Source organism: Equus asinus, chromosome 14, assembly GCF_041296235.1.
Source record: "Equus asinus isolate D_3611 breed Donkey chromosome 14, EquAss-T2T_v2, whole genome shotgun sequence".
NCBI classification, from domain to species: domain Eukaryota; kingdom Metazoa; phylum Chordata; class Mammalia; order Perissodactyla; family Equidae; genus Equus; species Equus asinus.
In genome coordinates this window covers 643,559-658,443 of record NC_091803.1, presented here as the reverse complement: position 1 = coordinate 658,443, position 14,885 = coordinate 643,559, and the positions used below count along the sequence as shown (strand labels likewise).

Sequence of the window (14,885 nt, the reverse complement as noted above, 5' to 3'; positions counted from 1 at the left end):
TTCTTTTGTGTTTATTTGGGTTTTTTTTTCTGTAGTGAAATGTTTAAATTTCTCTTTTTATTTCATTTTTTGTATCTTCTATAGCTGTTTTCTTCATGGTTACCATGGGGATTACATTTAATGTCCAGAAGTTATAACATTCCTATTTGAATTTATGTCAGCTTAACTTCAACAACATACAAAGACTGTGCTCCTTTATAGCTCCATCCCCATTTTTTTCAGTTGTTGATGTCGCAAAATTACATCTTTCTGATTGTGTGCCCCAAAAGCTGAAACAAATAATTCTTTTAACTGCAGTAGTCTCTTCAATTGTGTAAGAAACAAGATTTGGAATTACAAACCGAAGTTACAGTAATGTCAGCTTTTACATTAACGGTAGTTTTTTTCTTTAAATATATTAGTCTCTTAAATGATGTAGAAAACAGAGTACAGTTCCAAGCTGTTGTTCCAACAGTACTCGCCGTTATCCTTGCCCACGTGTTGTCCTTTACTGAGATCCGCATTTCTCCCTGTGGCTTCAGGGTGCTGTCCAGCGTCTGTTTGTCTCGCCTGCAGGACGCCCGTGAGCACTTCTTGCAGGGCAGGTCCGGTGGTCGCACCCCCTCAGCTCTTCTTTATCTGGGAATGTCTTGATTTCTCCCTCTTTTGAAGAACCGTTTTTCTGGATATAGGATTCTCGATTGACAGTTTCTTTCTTTGAGTCCTTTGACGATATTGGCTGTCTTCTGCTTGTAGTGTTTGTGACGAGAGATCTGCTCGTCACATTACGAGTCCCTTTTATGTGGTGAGTCACTTCCCTCCTGCTGCTTTCAAGAGTCTCTCTTTGTGTTTTGAAAGTTTGACTGTAATGTGTCTCAGCGTGTGCTTCTCCGAGTTCGTCTTGCTTGGAGTTCTTTGAGCTTCGTGGATGTTCACAGTCGTGTCTTTGAAAAGATTTGGGAAGTTTTCAGCCAGACTTCTTCAAGTGTTCTCTTCTGCCCGTTTCTGTCTCTCCTCCCTCTGGGACCCCCGTGGTGCGTGTGCTGGTCCTCTTGATGGTGTCCCGCGGGTCCCTCAGGCTCTGCTCAGTCTTTTCTGTCTGTTTCTCAACCTTGGTCGTTTCCTTGTCCTTGTCTTCAAGTTCACTGGTTCTTTCTTCTCCCTGCTCGAGTCTGATTTGACATCCTCTAGTGAATGTTTCATTTCAGTTATTGGTCTTCTAACTCCAGAATTTCCTTTTGGTTTCATTTTAGGTTTTTTGTCTCTTACTGATGTTTCCACTTTGTATACATATTGTTTTCTTGAGTTTCTCTGCATCTTCCTTTCGTTCTTTGAGCATCTTTAAGACTGTGTTTTAAAGTCTCTAATATATCTGCCGTTATGTCTTTTCAGGGACAGATTCTGTTGACTTATTTTTTTCTTTTGAATGGGCCATACTTTCTTTTTTGTTTGTGTGCCTTGGGATTTTCTGTTGAACATGGACATTTGAATCTAATAATCTGGTAACTCTGGAATCAGATTCTCCCCCTCCCCAGGGTTTGCTGGTTTGGGTTATTGATTTTTTCCCCCTGGTTGTTGTAGGCTGTCCGTGTGCTGAGGATCAGCCGGGTGTAAACTTCAGGTCTTCGCAGGTCTTTTCTGTGCTTTCCTTGGGCGTGCACGGTCACTTTGTAATTTTCCTCTATGTGCGGTTGGTTGTGAATGTCCTAGTCGTTAATGTCTGGCCTCCAAAAGGGGAAAAGCAAGGAATGAAAGCAGGAAAACAGTGCTGGCCCTTTCAATCCCCTGGAATCACTTCAGCTGGAGGGGGAGGGGCTTGCAACAATGGGGGGCGGGGAGTGGTGTGCAACAACAGTGGCCACCCCCTCTTTGTCTGCACCCCCCGTGATCAGAAGCAGCAGTCAGTCATGAGAGCGCAGGCCCCCGATACTTGGAGGACAGAGCCCTCCTTGCCCACCCCGGCTCCTGCGAGCTGTGTGCAGGCCACTGCAGGAACACGGCACAGCTGCCCGCTGTGGGTAGGGGCAGGACGTGAGAGCTGCTGCTGTGCTCAGAGCTAAAACTGACCAAAATTAACCGCAGTTTGTGTCCAAGTCTTTCCCTGGAAGTTGCAAGACTTAAGCAGATTCCATATTTCCAAAATAGTTACATCAGACAGATTCTGCTGCTGCACTTGTTGTCTGCGTGGGGTACAGATGCCTGGGGCTTCCTGTCCCACCATCCTCCCAGAATCCTCTCTGTGTCGGTACTCCATCCAGGCTGTCAAGGACAGTTTGTAGGCCCAGAGATGGACAGCAGAGAGTCGGAGTCGGAGTCTGGGGCTGGGAGCAGACCTGCCTCCTGGCCCGATCAGCAGGCATCTTGCCACTTGGCAGAGCTGCTGCAATGGCAGTCTGGCTTCCAATGTGCCGTGGGAGCCAGAGGCCTGCAAGGGCTGAGCCTTGGGCCGGCCGCCCACCCTGGACTCGAGTGCAGGCACGGCGCCTTCCTCCACGCTGTGCATGTGGCCTGAATGACTTACCACGTGCGGTCCTGCCGAGCTAGACAAGGTCTTCGCTTGGGCGTGTGCGCTCTAGTGAGAGGAGACAGACGCACAGTGACTGCATACAGAGACCAGACAGGCAGAGCGTGACCAGAGCAGGGGTGGCAACAAGCAGTGTGAGGACGGTGGCCCTTGATGGCCACTGTGACAAGAGTGGTCAGAGGGGCCAGCCCCGTGGCCAAGTGGTTAAGTTCGTGCGCTCTGCGTTGGTGGCCCAGGGTTCGGGTCCTGGACATGGACCTACGCACCGCTCGTTAAGCCATGCTGTGGCGGCGTCCCACGAATAGGAGCCAGGATGACTTGCAACTAAGATATGCAACTATGCACGGGGGCTTTGGGGGAAAGAAAAAATGGCAACAGATGTTAGCTCAGGGCCAATCTTCCTCATCAAAAACAGAGAGAGAAAAAAAAGAGTGGTCAGAAAAGACGATACTCCAGCTGAGACTTGCATGATGAAAAGGAGCTAGGCCTGCAAACGTCCGGAGGAAGGACATTCCAGGCTGTCAGAACAGCTGTCCAAATGCCCTGGGTCCAGGCACGGCCAGTTAAGGGACAGGAAGAAGCACGTTGAATGTGTGGAAGGCTCTGGAACAACAGAGAGGAGGGCAGGCGGCACGTGGTGCAGGGTGGCCCGGGTTATGCCACGGGTCTTTGGTGGGTTTCGTGGGGGACGCCTGATCCGTGTGTGGGTCTCGGAGGTGGTGATGGAGGGGAGGTGTGGGCACTGAGCCCGGAGCACCCCTACGGTTGGAAGCCGAGCCAGCGGAGGAGGCTGGGGAGGAACAGCCGGGGAGGTCGGAGACCCAAAGAGCACAGAGTCGTAGACGCCACGTGCAGAAAGTGCTGTGAGGGAGAGGAGTGGGAACCAGTGTGCTGAGAGGGGGATCTGAGAAGAGGGCAAGCTGACCGCCGATTCGGGCAGCACGGAGGTCCCGGCGGGGTGGGGGCACAGCGGGAGCTGGAGGCAGTGCCTGGAAGTGACCTAGGAGGGGGAGCAGAGGCCTGCGGTGCATGCTGGCGGGGGGCGTGGAGGGCCGATGTGGGAAGAACGGGGCGGGCATTGCCGAGGGCGAGGCTCGGCCGGTGGGGGAAGGTAAGGCAGGTAAGGCGTGAGGCCTTCTGGGGAGCAGCTGTGAGCTGGAGCCGGGAGTCATCGCTGCACGCTGTGCAGAGCCCATGAGATCCGAGGTCCTGAATCAAACCGAGCGCCTCCTACGTGGCTGTCTTTCTCTAGAACATTCAGCTCCTCAGCACGGGCTTGGGGGTGGAGGGTGGGGCTCGCCGTTGTATGACAGCTGGGCACTGGAGCCGGGGCGATAAGTGGAAGGAGGCGTGATGGGGGGTCTCGAGGCTCAGGGCTCAGGGGGTTGTGCTCTGGGCAGAGCCGGAGGCAGGGTCTTCTGCTGACAGGGAGGCTGGGGTGGCAAGAGAGGAGCAGGTGCGGGCCTCACTCGTTCGTGGTGCCACAGGTGTTCATGGGGTGCCTGCTGTGTGCGGGACGCCCCCTTATTGTGGGAATCCGTCAGTGCGCAGAGCAGAAACGCCTGCCCTCCGGGAGCCTGGGTCCCAGCAGGAGACAGAGGACGAAGAGAACAAACTCCAGGCTGCCTTGTGTGGGGAGTGACAACAGTGCAGACGGGGGCAGCGGGGCTGGACCTGGACTGTGGCTCGGGGCGGGTGCTGCGCGTGGGGATGGGCTGGCCCCTGGAAATGGTAACTGTGATGGGCGATGGGCCTGGGGCTGTGAGCCCCTAGGCTGGCGCCCACCCCTCCCTCCTTCTACGGGTTCTACCGGGATCTCAGCCCTCCTCATGCTGGGCCTCAGCCTGGGTATGGGCAAAGGTCTCTGAGCTGGGCCACAGGGCCCTGCCAGACCCCAGTTCCACGGCAGGTTCCACCACACTCCCTCCTCTCCCCTGCTGGGCCTTGGCCCCAGGGACACACCTGCTCCGCCTGGCTCAGCCCCAGGATGGGCCTCACCTGCCCAGGCTCCCGGAAATGGTGCGTGATGAGTCACCTCCAGCGCCCGAGGGGAGGGCAGGGCAGAGCAGGGGCAGAGGCAGGGCAGATGCGGGCGGGGGGAGGGGCGGGGGGGGGGCTGCGGGCAGGGAGCCAGGAGGAAGCTGGTGGCCTAGGGCAGAGACGGCCCTGGGTAGTCACCCCGAATCAGAGAGGGCGAGGGTGTGGCCCAGCGCTGAGCAGCCACCACACTTGTGGGGCAGGGCAGGAGTATAAACGGAGACCCAGGCCCCTCTCCCGCCCCTCACTGCAGGGCCCACATCCCCTCCACGCACACCAGCCCATGCCCTGGGCCACCCTTGGGCCCAGGGTGCCGGTACCAGCCTCCTGGTCTGTCCTGGGGGACAGAGGCCCTGGAGGCCGACTCCAGGCCATTGGGCTGGGAGTTTCCTAGTCCAGGTGCCCAGAAGCGTCCAGAGAGGAGCAGGGCAGCCTCTGGAGGCTCGTCTGTTTGTTCCTGGGCTCCTCCCCCCTGCGGAGGGCAAGGGGGGTGGCTATGCAGCCAGGGCAGGTGGAGCCTGGGACCAGGGTGTGGGGCTCTCCTGCTGGGGCTGAGGGGTCCTGGTGCTGGGATGTCCAGGCCAGGTGTCCTCCCGGCTCAGGACTGTGGGCTTGGATGTACCTGCAGACAGCATCCGCGCCTCCCCCCCCACCGCCGCCTCTCCCCAGGCTCGATGGCGGGGCTCGTGCAGAAGTGGTCAGACCAGAATGGGGGGCTTGTGCGGAGGTGGGCAGACCCGATGGGGTCTGGATCGGCCCCTGCGGCCCCCAGGTACCAGCTGGATGTTGCCTCTGGGGGGAGGGAGGGCGCGTCCCCTGAGGCCCTGCTTTTTCTGCTTCTCTAGTCTTCAGGTGGCGCTGGGTTGTAGACACACCAGCTTCTCTTTAGAATTCTCTTTATTTATTTGTTTGCTTATTTATTGACTTTTCTTAAAGATTGGCACCTGAGCTAACATCTGTTGCCAATCTTCTTTTCTTCTTCTTCTCCTCCCCAAAGCCCCCGGGACGTAGTTGTAGATCCTAGTTGCAGGTCCTCTGGTTCCGCCGGTGTCCTCTGGGGCGCTGCCACGGCATGGCTTGATACGGCAGTGTTAGGTCCACACTCAGGGTCCAAACTGGCAAAGCAGAGGGCGCGAACTGAACCACTCCACCACCGGGCCAGCCCCCTGGAATTCCCTTCATTGAGGTGTGATTTGTAGACAATAAGATGCACCCCTTCCATGTGTGCAGCTGGCAGTCACCGTGATCACAGCTCAGACGGGCCACGTCGCTGTCACCCCAAAGCCTCCCGCAGGCCCCTTGCCCTCAGCCCCCTGCCCTGGCGGGGGAGGATGGGGAGCATCTTTCTTGTGCCTAGTTGCCATCCTTGCCCAGGGTCTGCTCCAGGCTTTTGCCTGTTTGTGTAATTGGTTGTTTGTTTTCTTCTTGTTGAGTCTGAATAGGTCTTTGTGTACTTTGGACACAAGTCCTTTGTCAGATACACGATTTGCCAAATGTCTCCAGTGTGACTTGCCTTTTCATGCCCTTGACTAGTGTCTTTCAAAGAGCAGATTTTTAAAAAATTCTCATGAGGCCAAATTATCCCTTTTTTTTTTTTTTAAACAGATTCTACTTTTGGTGTTATCGCCGAAAAGTCTTTTCTGAACCCGAGGTCAAAAAGATTTTTCTCCCGTTTTCTTTTGGAAGTTTTCTGGCTTTGGTTTTACGTTTAGCGCTGTGACGCATTTCGAGTTACTTCTGTGTCTGCTGAGAGGGGGCTCCGGAGGTGAATAGTTCAGGTGACGTCTACCTGTGCCAGCCGCAGTTGATGAGACATTGGTCTTTCTCCACCGAATTCCCTTTATCCCTTTGTCGATAACTAGTTATCCTCACATGTGCGGGTCTGTTTCTGGGTCTGTCTGTCTGTTTTTATGCCAGTGCCGCACTGTGTCAATAACTGTGGCTTTCCAGAACATCCTAAACGCGGTAGTGGGCCTCTCCATCTCTGTCCTGTCTCATAGTTGTTGTGGCTGATCTCGGCCTCCTGCATTTACATATGAGTTTTAGAATCAGCTTGCTGATTTCTACTGAAGACAAACCCTGCTGGAATTCTGACGGGAACCGCATTGAATCTGTCGGTTAATCTGGAGAGAATTTACATCTTAACAGGGGTGAATCTTCCCACCCGTGGAAGTGGTATCTCTCTGCGTCCTTAGGTCCTCTTTCATTTTTCTCAGCAATATTTTGTAGTTCTCAGTGAGCCGTTTTGCACATCTTTTGTCATATTCACCCCTAAGTATTTCATATTTTTATGCTATTATAAGTGGTATTTAAAAATTTTTAATTGTGGTAAAATAAATATAAAATTTACCATTTTACTTTCTTCTAAGTGTATAGTTCAGTGTTAAGAACATTCACATTGTCGCATGATGCAGTCTATTCAGAAATTGATAAATAATAATGTATGCCCAAAATTACACAGTGTTGTAAACCATTATGATCTCAATAAAATTACTGGAAAAACAAAAACAAAATCATTAAATAAAAATAATTGGCATCAGGGGAAAAAACCCACAAAATCCAGAACATTCACGTTGTTATGCAACAACCTCCAGAATGTAAACGGTATTTTTAGATGTTCCGTTTCCAATTGCTTGTTGCTGGTTTATAGAAATACAGCTGATTTTTGTATATTTGTCTTGTATCCTGCAGCCTTGCCTATTGGTTTTAGCACATGCTTTTGTAGAATCCATCGCATTTTCTACATGGATATAATCATGTTGTCTGTGACTAAAAGCAGTTTTATTTCTTCCTTTCCAGTCTGGAGGGTTTTTATTTCTTTTTATTGCCTTTTTGCACTGACTAGACCCTCCAGTTCCCGTTGAGTAGAAGTGATTAGAACACATTCCTGGGCCTGCCCTGTGGTGCAGTGGTTAAGCTTGCACGCTCCGCTTTGGCGGCCTGGGGTTTGCGGATTTGGATCCTGGGTGCAGACCTACACAGCGCTCATCAGGCCATGCTGAGGTGGCGTCCCACACACAAAATGGAGGAAGATGGGCACAGATGTTAGCTCAGGACCAATCTTCCTCACCTAAATAAATGAATGAATGAATAAATAAGTAACTAAATAACAGAACACGTTCCTGTCTTGTTCTTGATCTTGGGGAAGCATTCAGTCTTTCCACGTTAAGGATGATGTCAGCTGTAGATATTTCCTAATGCCTTATATCAAATTAAGGAGGTTCCCCTCTATTCCTAGTTCGCTGAGCATTTTTAACAGGATGTTACATTTTGTCAAATGGTCTTTCTGCATCTGTTGAGATGATCATGTGGTTTTTCTTTTTTAACCTGTAAATATGGTGAATTACATGGATTGATTTTCAAAGGTTAGGCCAGGCTTGCATTCCTGTTATAAACTCCTGTTGGTCGTGGTTTTTAGATTTTTTTATATATTGTTGAATATGCAAATCTTTTTGTGGACATGTTTTCATTTCTCTTGGGTAGGACGTGGGAGTGGAATTGCTGGTTTATAGGAGAGAGATGTGTTCAATTACTTAGGCAACTGCCAAACCGTTTTCGAAAATGGGTTGAACCCGTCGATAGTCCTGCCAGCAGTGCCTGAGAATCCCAGTTTCTCCATACCCTCGTCTACACTCGGTAGTATGTCTTTTAAATTTTAGCCATTCTAGTGGGTATTTTAGCCACTTTTAAATTTTAGGCATTCTGTGTAACAATGTCTCATCATCAGAGCTTTTCAAAAAGATACGAACTTCCTACTCTTCAAGTGACAACTTCATGCCGCCCCTGTCCCCAGCACACTTAGCTGGCTTTCGTCTGTTCACTCTTACGTCAAAGCTTAGGGTCTCCATTTGTTAATTTTAAACTTCCTCCAGCCGTCTTTGGAATCAGCCGCTCGGGGTGTGTCTGGGCGTGCACACGTGTGCGTATTTTCACACACTCACACCAGCCGAGCAGACAGGCTCGCATCAGGCAGCCTTCAGTTGTGGGCCAGCGGGTCCTCGTGCCAGTTGCGAGGTGCCAGGCAGGTTTGGAACCTCCCCTTGAGCTTCGGAAATAAATGATCTGCCACAGCTGTAAGCCGTCACTTCTGATCACATGCCTTCATGGGTTCACCTGTCTGTGTCACGGCCATTTTCCCCTCTAAAGCAGGGCTTGGCAAACTCTTGTTTAAAGGGCCAGATGGTAAATGTTTTAGGCTGTGCGGGCCATGCCTTCTCTGGCACCACCACTTAACTCTGCCCTTTGACCGCAGAAGCAGCCACAGAGAATGAGGGGCATGGCTGCGTGCCAATAAAACTTTATTTACAAAATCTGGCCTGAGGGCCACAGTTGGCCAGTGCCCACTAGAGTTCTGAGCATAGGCCTTTCAGTCCAGGAGATAGACGGCCTTGCCCCAGAGCCTCTGTGTGAGGATGGAGGATGGGTGGCACGGGCACCCTGGCCCCTTGGCTGGGCGGGAGCGTTTGGTGGTCTTGTTCAGACAATCTCAGCATTTCCGCCCAAGTAGATAAAGGCCACAAGGAGGGAGGCCCGTGCCAGAGGTCCACACTCGGAGCAGAACCCGGCAACATCACCGAGCCGTGAAAAGTGGGGTCTCCCCTGCACCCAGTGACTTTCCTAGTTGGGCTCATTTCACCGGCCGCCCCCTCGCGAGTGGCTGATGCTGTCCCATCTCAGAGCTGAGGACGGCGAGGCCTAGAAGCGGCTGCCGCTTGTCCGAGGCTTCGCGTCTGCCGGGCGCTCCACGCACAGCTGCTACCGAGCAGCTTTTGTGAAGGATTCTGGGGACAACGGAGCCCAGTGGGTGAAGCGGGGGGTCTCCCCTCTCTGAGACTTCAGTTGTCCTTTTCTGCTCGTTCTCCAGGACAGCACAGAACTGGAAACCGCCTGCCGCTCCCTGCGGCCCTGTTCTTCCCCCAAAGCCTCTGGGATCTGCACAGGACACCGCCTGGCAGGTGTTGGTCCAGGGACTGAGTAGGGCAGAGGAGGCCTTTGGTCTCTTGGGAAACGGGCTGGTCTTTCATCGTGAGCACTTGCTGAGCACCTGGCCTGTGCTGCATCCTGGGGTGCTGGGGTTCGCTCCTCAGGAAGCCCACAGTTAAGGGGGAGCCAGACTGTCAGCCAGGGAGGCTCGCCCTGCAGCTCAGAGCTGCAACCTATTGCTGACTCACGACACAGCCCCTCTCGGCGGGGCCTATCCTGCTCTCCCCCGCTCTCCGAGGCCTCTCTCCTCCAGGCAATGGACAGAGGGGCCAGGCCGCTTAGCTGGCAGGGAGCTCAGCTCTGGAGCATGTTTAGGCCGCAGGAGCTGGGCGAGTCCTCGCTGGGGTCCTCCCTGCTGAGCACCGGGGCTCGGGGAGCCACAGCCCCCTTCTGGCTCTGGGAGAAATCCTGGGCCCCAGCCCCCTCCACCTGCTCCCACCGGGCCCAGCGCTGAGGGCCACGGCCTCACAGGAGGAGCTGGTGGCCTGTCCGGCTGTGTGTCACCTTCCCTTTCACTTTCTCTCCAACTGGCGGCCTTCCGTCCCAATTTCCCCATTTCCTGTCGGGGCAGCGTTTCGCAAAGAAGGAGCCAGTTCCTGGAGCCCAAGGCGGGCCCAGCCAAGCCATTTCTTGAAGATGACGCAGAAATGTAGGGACAGTGTGTTCTGGGAACACAGGACTGACCCAGAACGTGGAGTCACGCGGCTGTCGCACCTGGCTTGCTCTCCGCGCATCGTCCCCTGGTCCCTGGGAGAACTTGGTCCCGGCAGGGGGTCTTCTGTCCTGTACCGCCAGGGCCCTTGGGCGGGAGGTCAGTGGGTCTGTGGCTCTCTGACCCTCTCTGTTCCCTTTGCCCTCTGCCCTCCAGGGGGCTTAGAGCTGGGGGCCATGGGCTCCTCTCCACCAAGGCCCCTGCTGCTCCCCTCCAGGGCCCCCACACACCCTGCCCGGCTCTCCCTGCAGACCCCAGCCCAGAGCAGTGTGGGGTGGCGGCCTGTCCCTTGGTGTCCCCAGGTGGTCACTGGTGCCCTACTGTCTGTCTGCACCAGGCCTGGGCTGCCAGGAGGGGGCCACAGCACGCCTGGCCCCTGACCCCTTTAATCCCAGGGGTCGAGACAGACCGTGAACAGTCAACAGGCAAACTAAAGTGCCAGGGTTAGCAGATGCTGTAAAGAAATGGGGTGGTGGCGTGTCTGGGGGCCGGGGCGCCCGCCTGGTGGGCGGGGAGGCGCGTGGGCCGTGACCTGTGAGCCGAGGTGGGCAGGGCGGGCGGCCGGAGCCGGTGGGAGATGTGGTGAGTCCCCACGGGGCTCCAGACGGGAGTAGGCGGGTCTGCGTCCTCGAAGTGTAAGTGCGGGGCCAGGGGACTGGGGGGGCACAGACACAGGAGTGACACATGGGCTGTCAGGAGGACCGCCCTGCCCCGCCCCTCACAGCTCTTCTGAGCGGGAGAGGGCCCCCCGGAACCAAGGCTCCAAGGCTGGGGGGGTCTCTGGGCTGCCCCACCACTGATGCCGGCCAACCCCAGAGCAGGGGCGCTCCCCCTGCCCGAGGGAGCCCCTTCCCGTGCCTGCCACCCACACCCCATAAACCACCCACCCATTCACTATAGGAGACCCCCCACTGAGAGTCTGCTGGGGGCCAGCAATGGGCGCTCGGGGTGACACAGCTGTTTCTCTCCTGAAAGTTCCCTATTCCGAGAGCCACTTAGAGGCTGTGTGTCTTGGGCCGAGGACCTGCCTCCCTGGCCCCCACTTCCTCTGCTTGACCCTGGAACGGGTCACACCCCTTCGGCGCCTTCAGACTGGGACAGGGACGCTGTGAGCTAGGCTGTTTGGTGGGAGCGAGCAATGCCTGTAACTGCCAGACCCAGGCGCTTCTCGCTGCCACACTTGTCTGCCCGTCACCTGCCTGTCACCCCCCTGTGCCCCTCTCCTGTCTCCTGATGAGCAGACCCTTCGTGTCCCCAGAACCAGCAAGGAGGTGGGCCTGGGCCCAGGGCATAGCCGGTGCCCTCGGGCGACTGGGAGTCTGGGGGCATGAGCTGGGTCCCCCCAGGGCCCGGGGCTGGTGGGTCCTTGGCCCAGGAACTGGAGGTGCCTGCCGCCCATACACTCACACGTGCACACACTCACACGTGCACACCCCGCACACTCACCATGCACACTCAGTGTCCACTCCGACATACACACCTGCATCCTCACCCACACCCACACCCCTGGTACACACATTCACACTCACACGTGCACACCCCGCACACTTACCATGCGCACTCAGTGTCCACTCCGACATACACACATGCACCCTCACCCACACCCACACCCCTGGTGCACACATTCACACTCACACGTGCACACCCCGTGCACACTCACCATGCGCACTCAGTGTCCACTCCGACATACACACATGCATCCTCACCCACACCCACACCCCTGGTACACACATTCACACTCACACGTGCACACCCCGTGCATACTTGCGCACACGCAGCATAGGGCCGAGTGGGCCTCTGGTCTGGGCGTTTGACATCTGAGGAGGGCACTGACCCTCCTGGCACCAGGATGGGTTCCTTGGAGGTCCCTGAGGGGAGGTGCAGGGCCATGTCCTCGGTGGGGCAGGGGATGGCCTGAGCCAGCCCACACATGGACACGGCTGCCTCCCGGCCCTGTCTCATCAGGAGGAAAGCATCTGCCCAGACTCCGGGCAGGGGTTGTCCGTATGACCGACCCCGACAGCCCCTGGGTCTGTGGCCTCCTGGGCCCCTTTGATGGAGTGACTGCAGGGTGGGGTCAGCACTGGGCTCTCAGATGGGCGTGGGTGGACGTTTGCTGGTTTGAGGGTGGGCAAAGCCTGGCCTCCCGGGGGTCCCCACTGAAGCTGGCGGCCTTGGCCGGGAGCCATCAGGCATCATGATTTAAACCAGGCTGATCCAGGAGAAGCTTTGCTTGAAAATGCAAAGTATTTCAGAGACGACCGTCTGTTTGCAGAGAGATCTTCTCGTAGGACTCCTTCGAGCAGCCCGTGCTCCGTCTTAGTTATTATGAGGCAACGTGAAATGGGGAGGGTCGCACCACCAGTGCCCGCTTACCTGCCGCCCCGGTTCCCGGGCACCATGTTTCATGGTGTTCGCTGTGCCGGAGTTCAGTGTGGAAGTTTTCAAACCTGTGGGGACGTGGACATAGTTGTGCTGGACGCCCACGTGCCCCGTCCGGGTCAACAACTGTGAGCACTCGGCCACACTTGCTTCACCTACGTGCGCACACACGCTTCTGTGGAGCCTTTTCAAGTGAATGCGACAACAGGACGTGCCATCCCTGAGTCTGTTGCATGCCTGGTCAAGCTGGTGTCCTTGTCACACTGACAAAATTGGAGCTGATCACATGCTGTCATCAACACATCATCCCAGTGTCTCCCATGGCTACAGTCTGTCCACTCAGGGGTCTGAGGAGAGCTCTGTCCCCGGGGGCAGCTAGGATGATGGGCGGGGCTGCTCATCTGTGGCACGCCGCAGGGACCCCACTTAGGGCCCACAGACCAGTGAACCTCAGGGGTCTCCTTGCCAGCTTCCCTTTGCACAGGTCGGGAGACTGAGGCCGGAAGGAGGCCTGGTCCAGTATCCATCTCCCTCTGGGGTAGACCCTTGTTCAACCCTCTCTGACTGTCTGGCCTTTGCCTTCCAGATCCTGATTGGGCCTCCTACACCCTGGGGGTGTTCATCTGCCTGAGCTGCTCTGGAATACACCGGAACATCCCCCAGGTCAGCAAGGTGAAGTCAGTCCGCCTGGACACCTGGGAGGAGGCCCAAGTGGAGGTATGGTCTGGGCATGGGGATGGAAGGGCGGGAGGAGACTGGGCAGTCATCCCCGTGCCCCAGGCTCCAGCTGAGGACACTGAGGGGCCGATGCTGCTCCAAGGGGGCTTGGGCTGGCCGGAACCTGAGGCCGGGGGGAGAGCCAGGAGCATCGGGCGGCCCAGGGGCTGGGCTGGACCTTAGCCCTTCCTGTGCAGCTGCCCCCACCCTCTCTGTCTGTCCCTGGGTGACTCCTACCTGCCTCCCTTTTGGCGCAGCTGCAGAGGGAATGAGTGAGTGAGTGAAAGATCACCAGAGGGACTGCCCACCCCTCAAGGGCAGCTCCCTGGGCTTTGGTCCCAAATCCCAATACCCCAGGACACTCGGTGCTCAGGGAACACCGCATGGAGCTGCTGTGCAGTGGGACAGGCCCTCTTGTTTTCAGAGGAGCCACAGAGTGTAACAAAAGTCGCTCACTCACTCGCTCAGTCACACTCACTCACGCACCCCTCCACCATTCATCCATCCACCATCCATCCATCCATCCTCCCGTCCTCCCATCCTCCCATCCACCCACCATCCACCATCCATCCACCCACCTATCCATCCACCTGACCCATGTTTATTGCACACTCGCTGTGGGAGGGCTGGCCAGGTTGCTGGCCCCTGGAGAAGGCCTTAGGGAGGGGCAGGGCAGGGAGCAGACATATAGGCAACTCACCCCTGGGCAGCTGGGGTGGCAGGCAGGGCCCCGCAGCCCAAAGGAAATGGAGAAGGAGGGGCACGGGCGGGAGGAAAGTTCCAGACAGAGGGACGTGGCTGTGGACACTGCACAGGTGGGTGCAGGAGGGCAGGGGTGGTGGTGGAGCAGGTGGGCCTGACCCAGGTGGAGGCGTGGGGAGGGGGCCGGGGAGCCGCAGACGGAGGCCTCTGGCTGCCCGGATTCAACCGGAGGGTCAAGGGCATCAGGAGACACGGTGGCCGTCCAATGAGAGAAGGTGCGGCTTGGACGGGGGCTGCCGTGGGGATGGGGGGGTCCAAGGTTGGTGGCCCCATGTGCACTCCCCCCACCAGAGAGTAACAAGTTTGCTGTTTTCAGTGTAATCTTGGTGGCATTGGCCTCCCCTGGGAGCTTGTTAGAAATGCAGAGTCCCGGGCCCACCCAGGCTTACCTGCCGAGTCAGAACCTGCGTTTAACAAGGGCATCCCGAGCACACCGCACATTCCCCGTCGTGTGGTTGGAAACATCCTCAACTCGACGGGCCAGACAGCAGGAGGGCCCACCTTGATGCCGCCGTGGGTGGGTTCTGGGGGCCCAGGTCGGAGAGGACGCACACAGTGTGACGCAGTGTGAGGAAGGAGGGGAGAGGGACGCAGACACGCCTGCTGCTGGGAAGCCTCTGGGTGCCACCTGCGGGTGCTCCTGGGGCTGACGCTGAGGGCAGGGAGGGGGTGATGGGGCCTCCATTGCCCTCATGTGGTCTGCACCTCTGCTGGAGTAATTAAAACAAGCGGTGGTCTCAGGCCTGAGGGGCTGGCCTACAGGGTGCTGGACCCCACCCCGAGGGAGGG

The 14,885-nt window shown here is 56.4% G+C and overlaps 1 protein-coding gene across 2 annotated transcripts in view; it reads left to right on the top strand.

Moving 5' to 3' along the window:
• ADAP1 (ArfGAP with dual PH domains 1) overlaps nt 1–14,885 on the top strand; it is a 62,983-nt gene that overhangs the window by 13,036 nt on the left and 35,062 nt on the right. For both annotated transcript variants that reach the window (XM_044746627.2, XM_070484048.1), the window contains exon 2: nt 13,204–13,334. In XM_044746627.2, the coding sequence (XP_044602562.2) occupies nt 13,204–13,334 (131 nt within the window). The remainder of the gene's footprint in view (nt 1–13,203; nt 13,335–14,885) is intronic.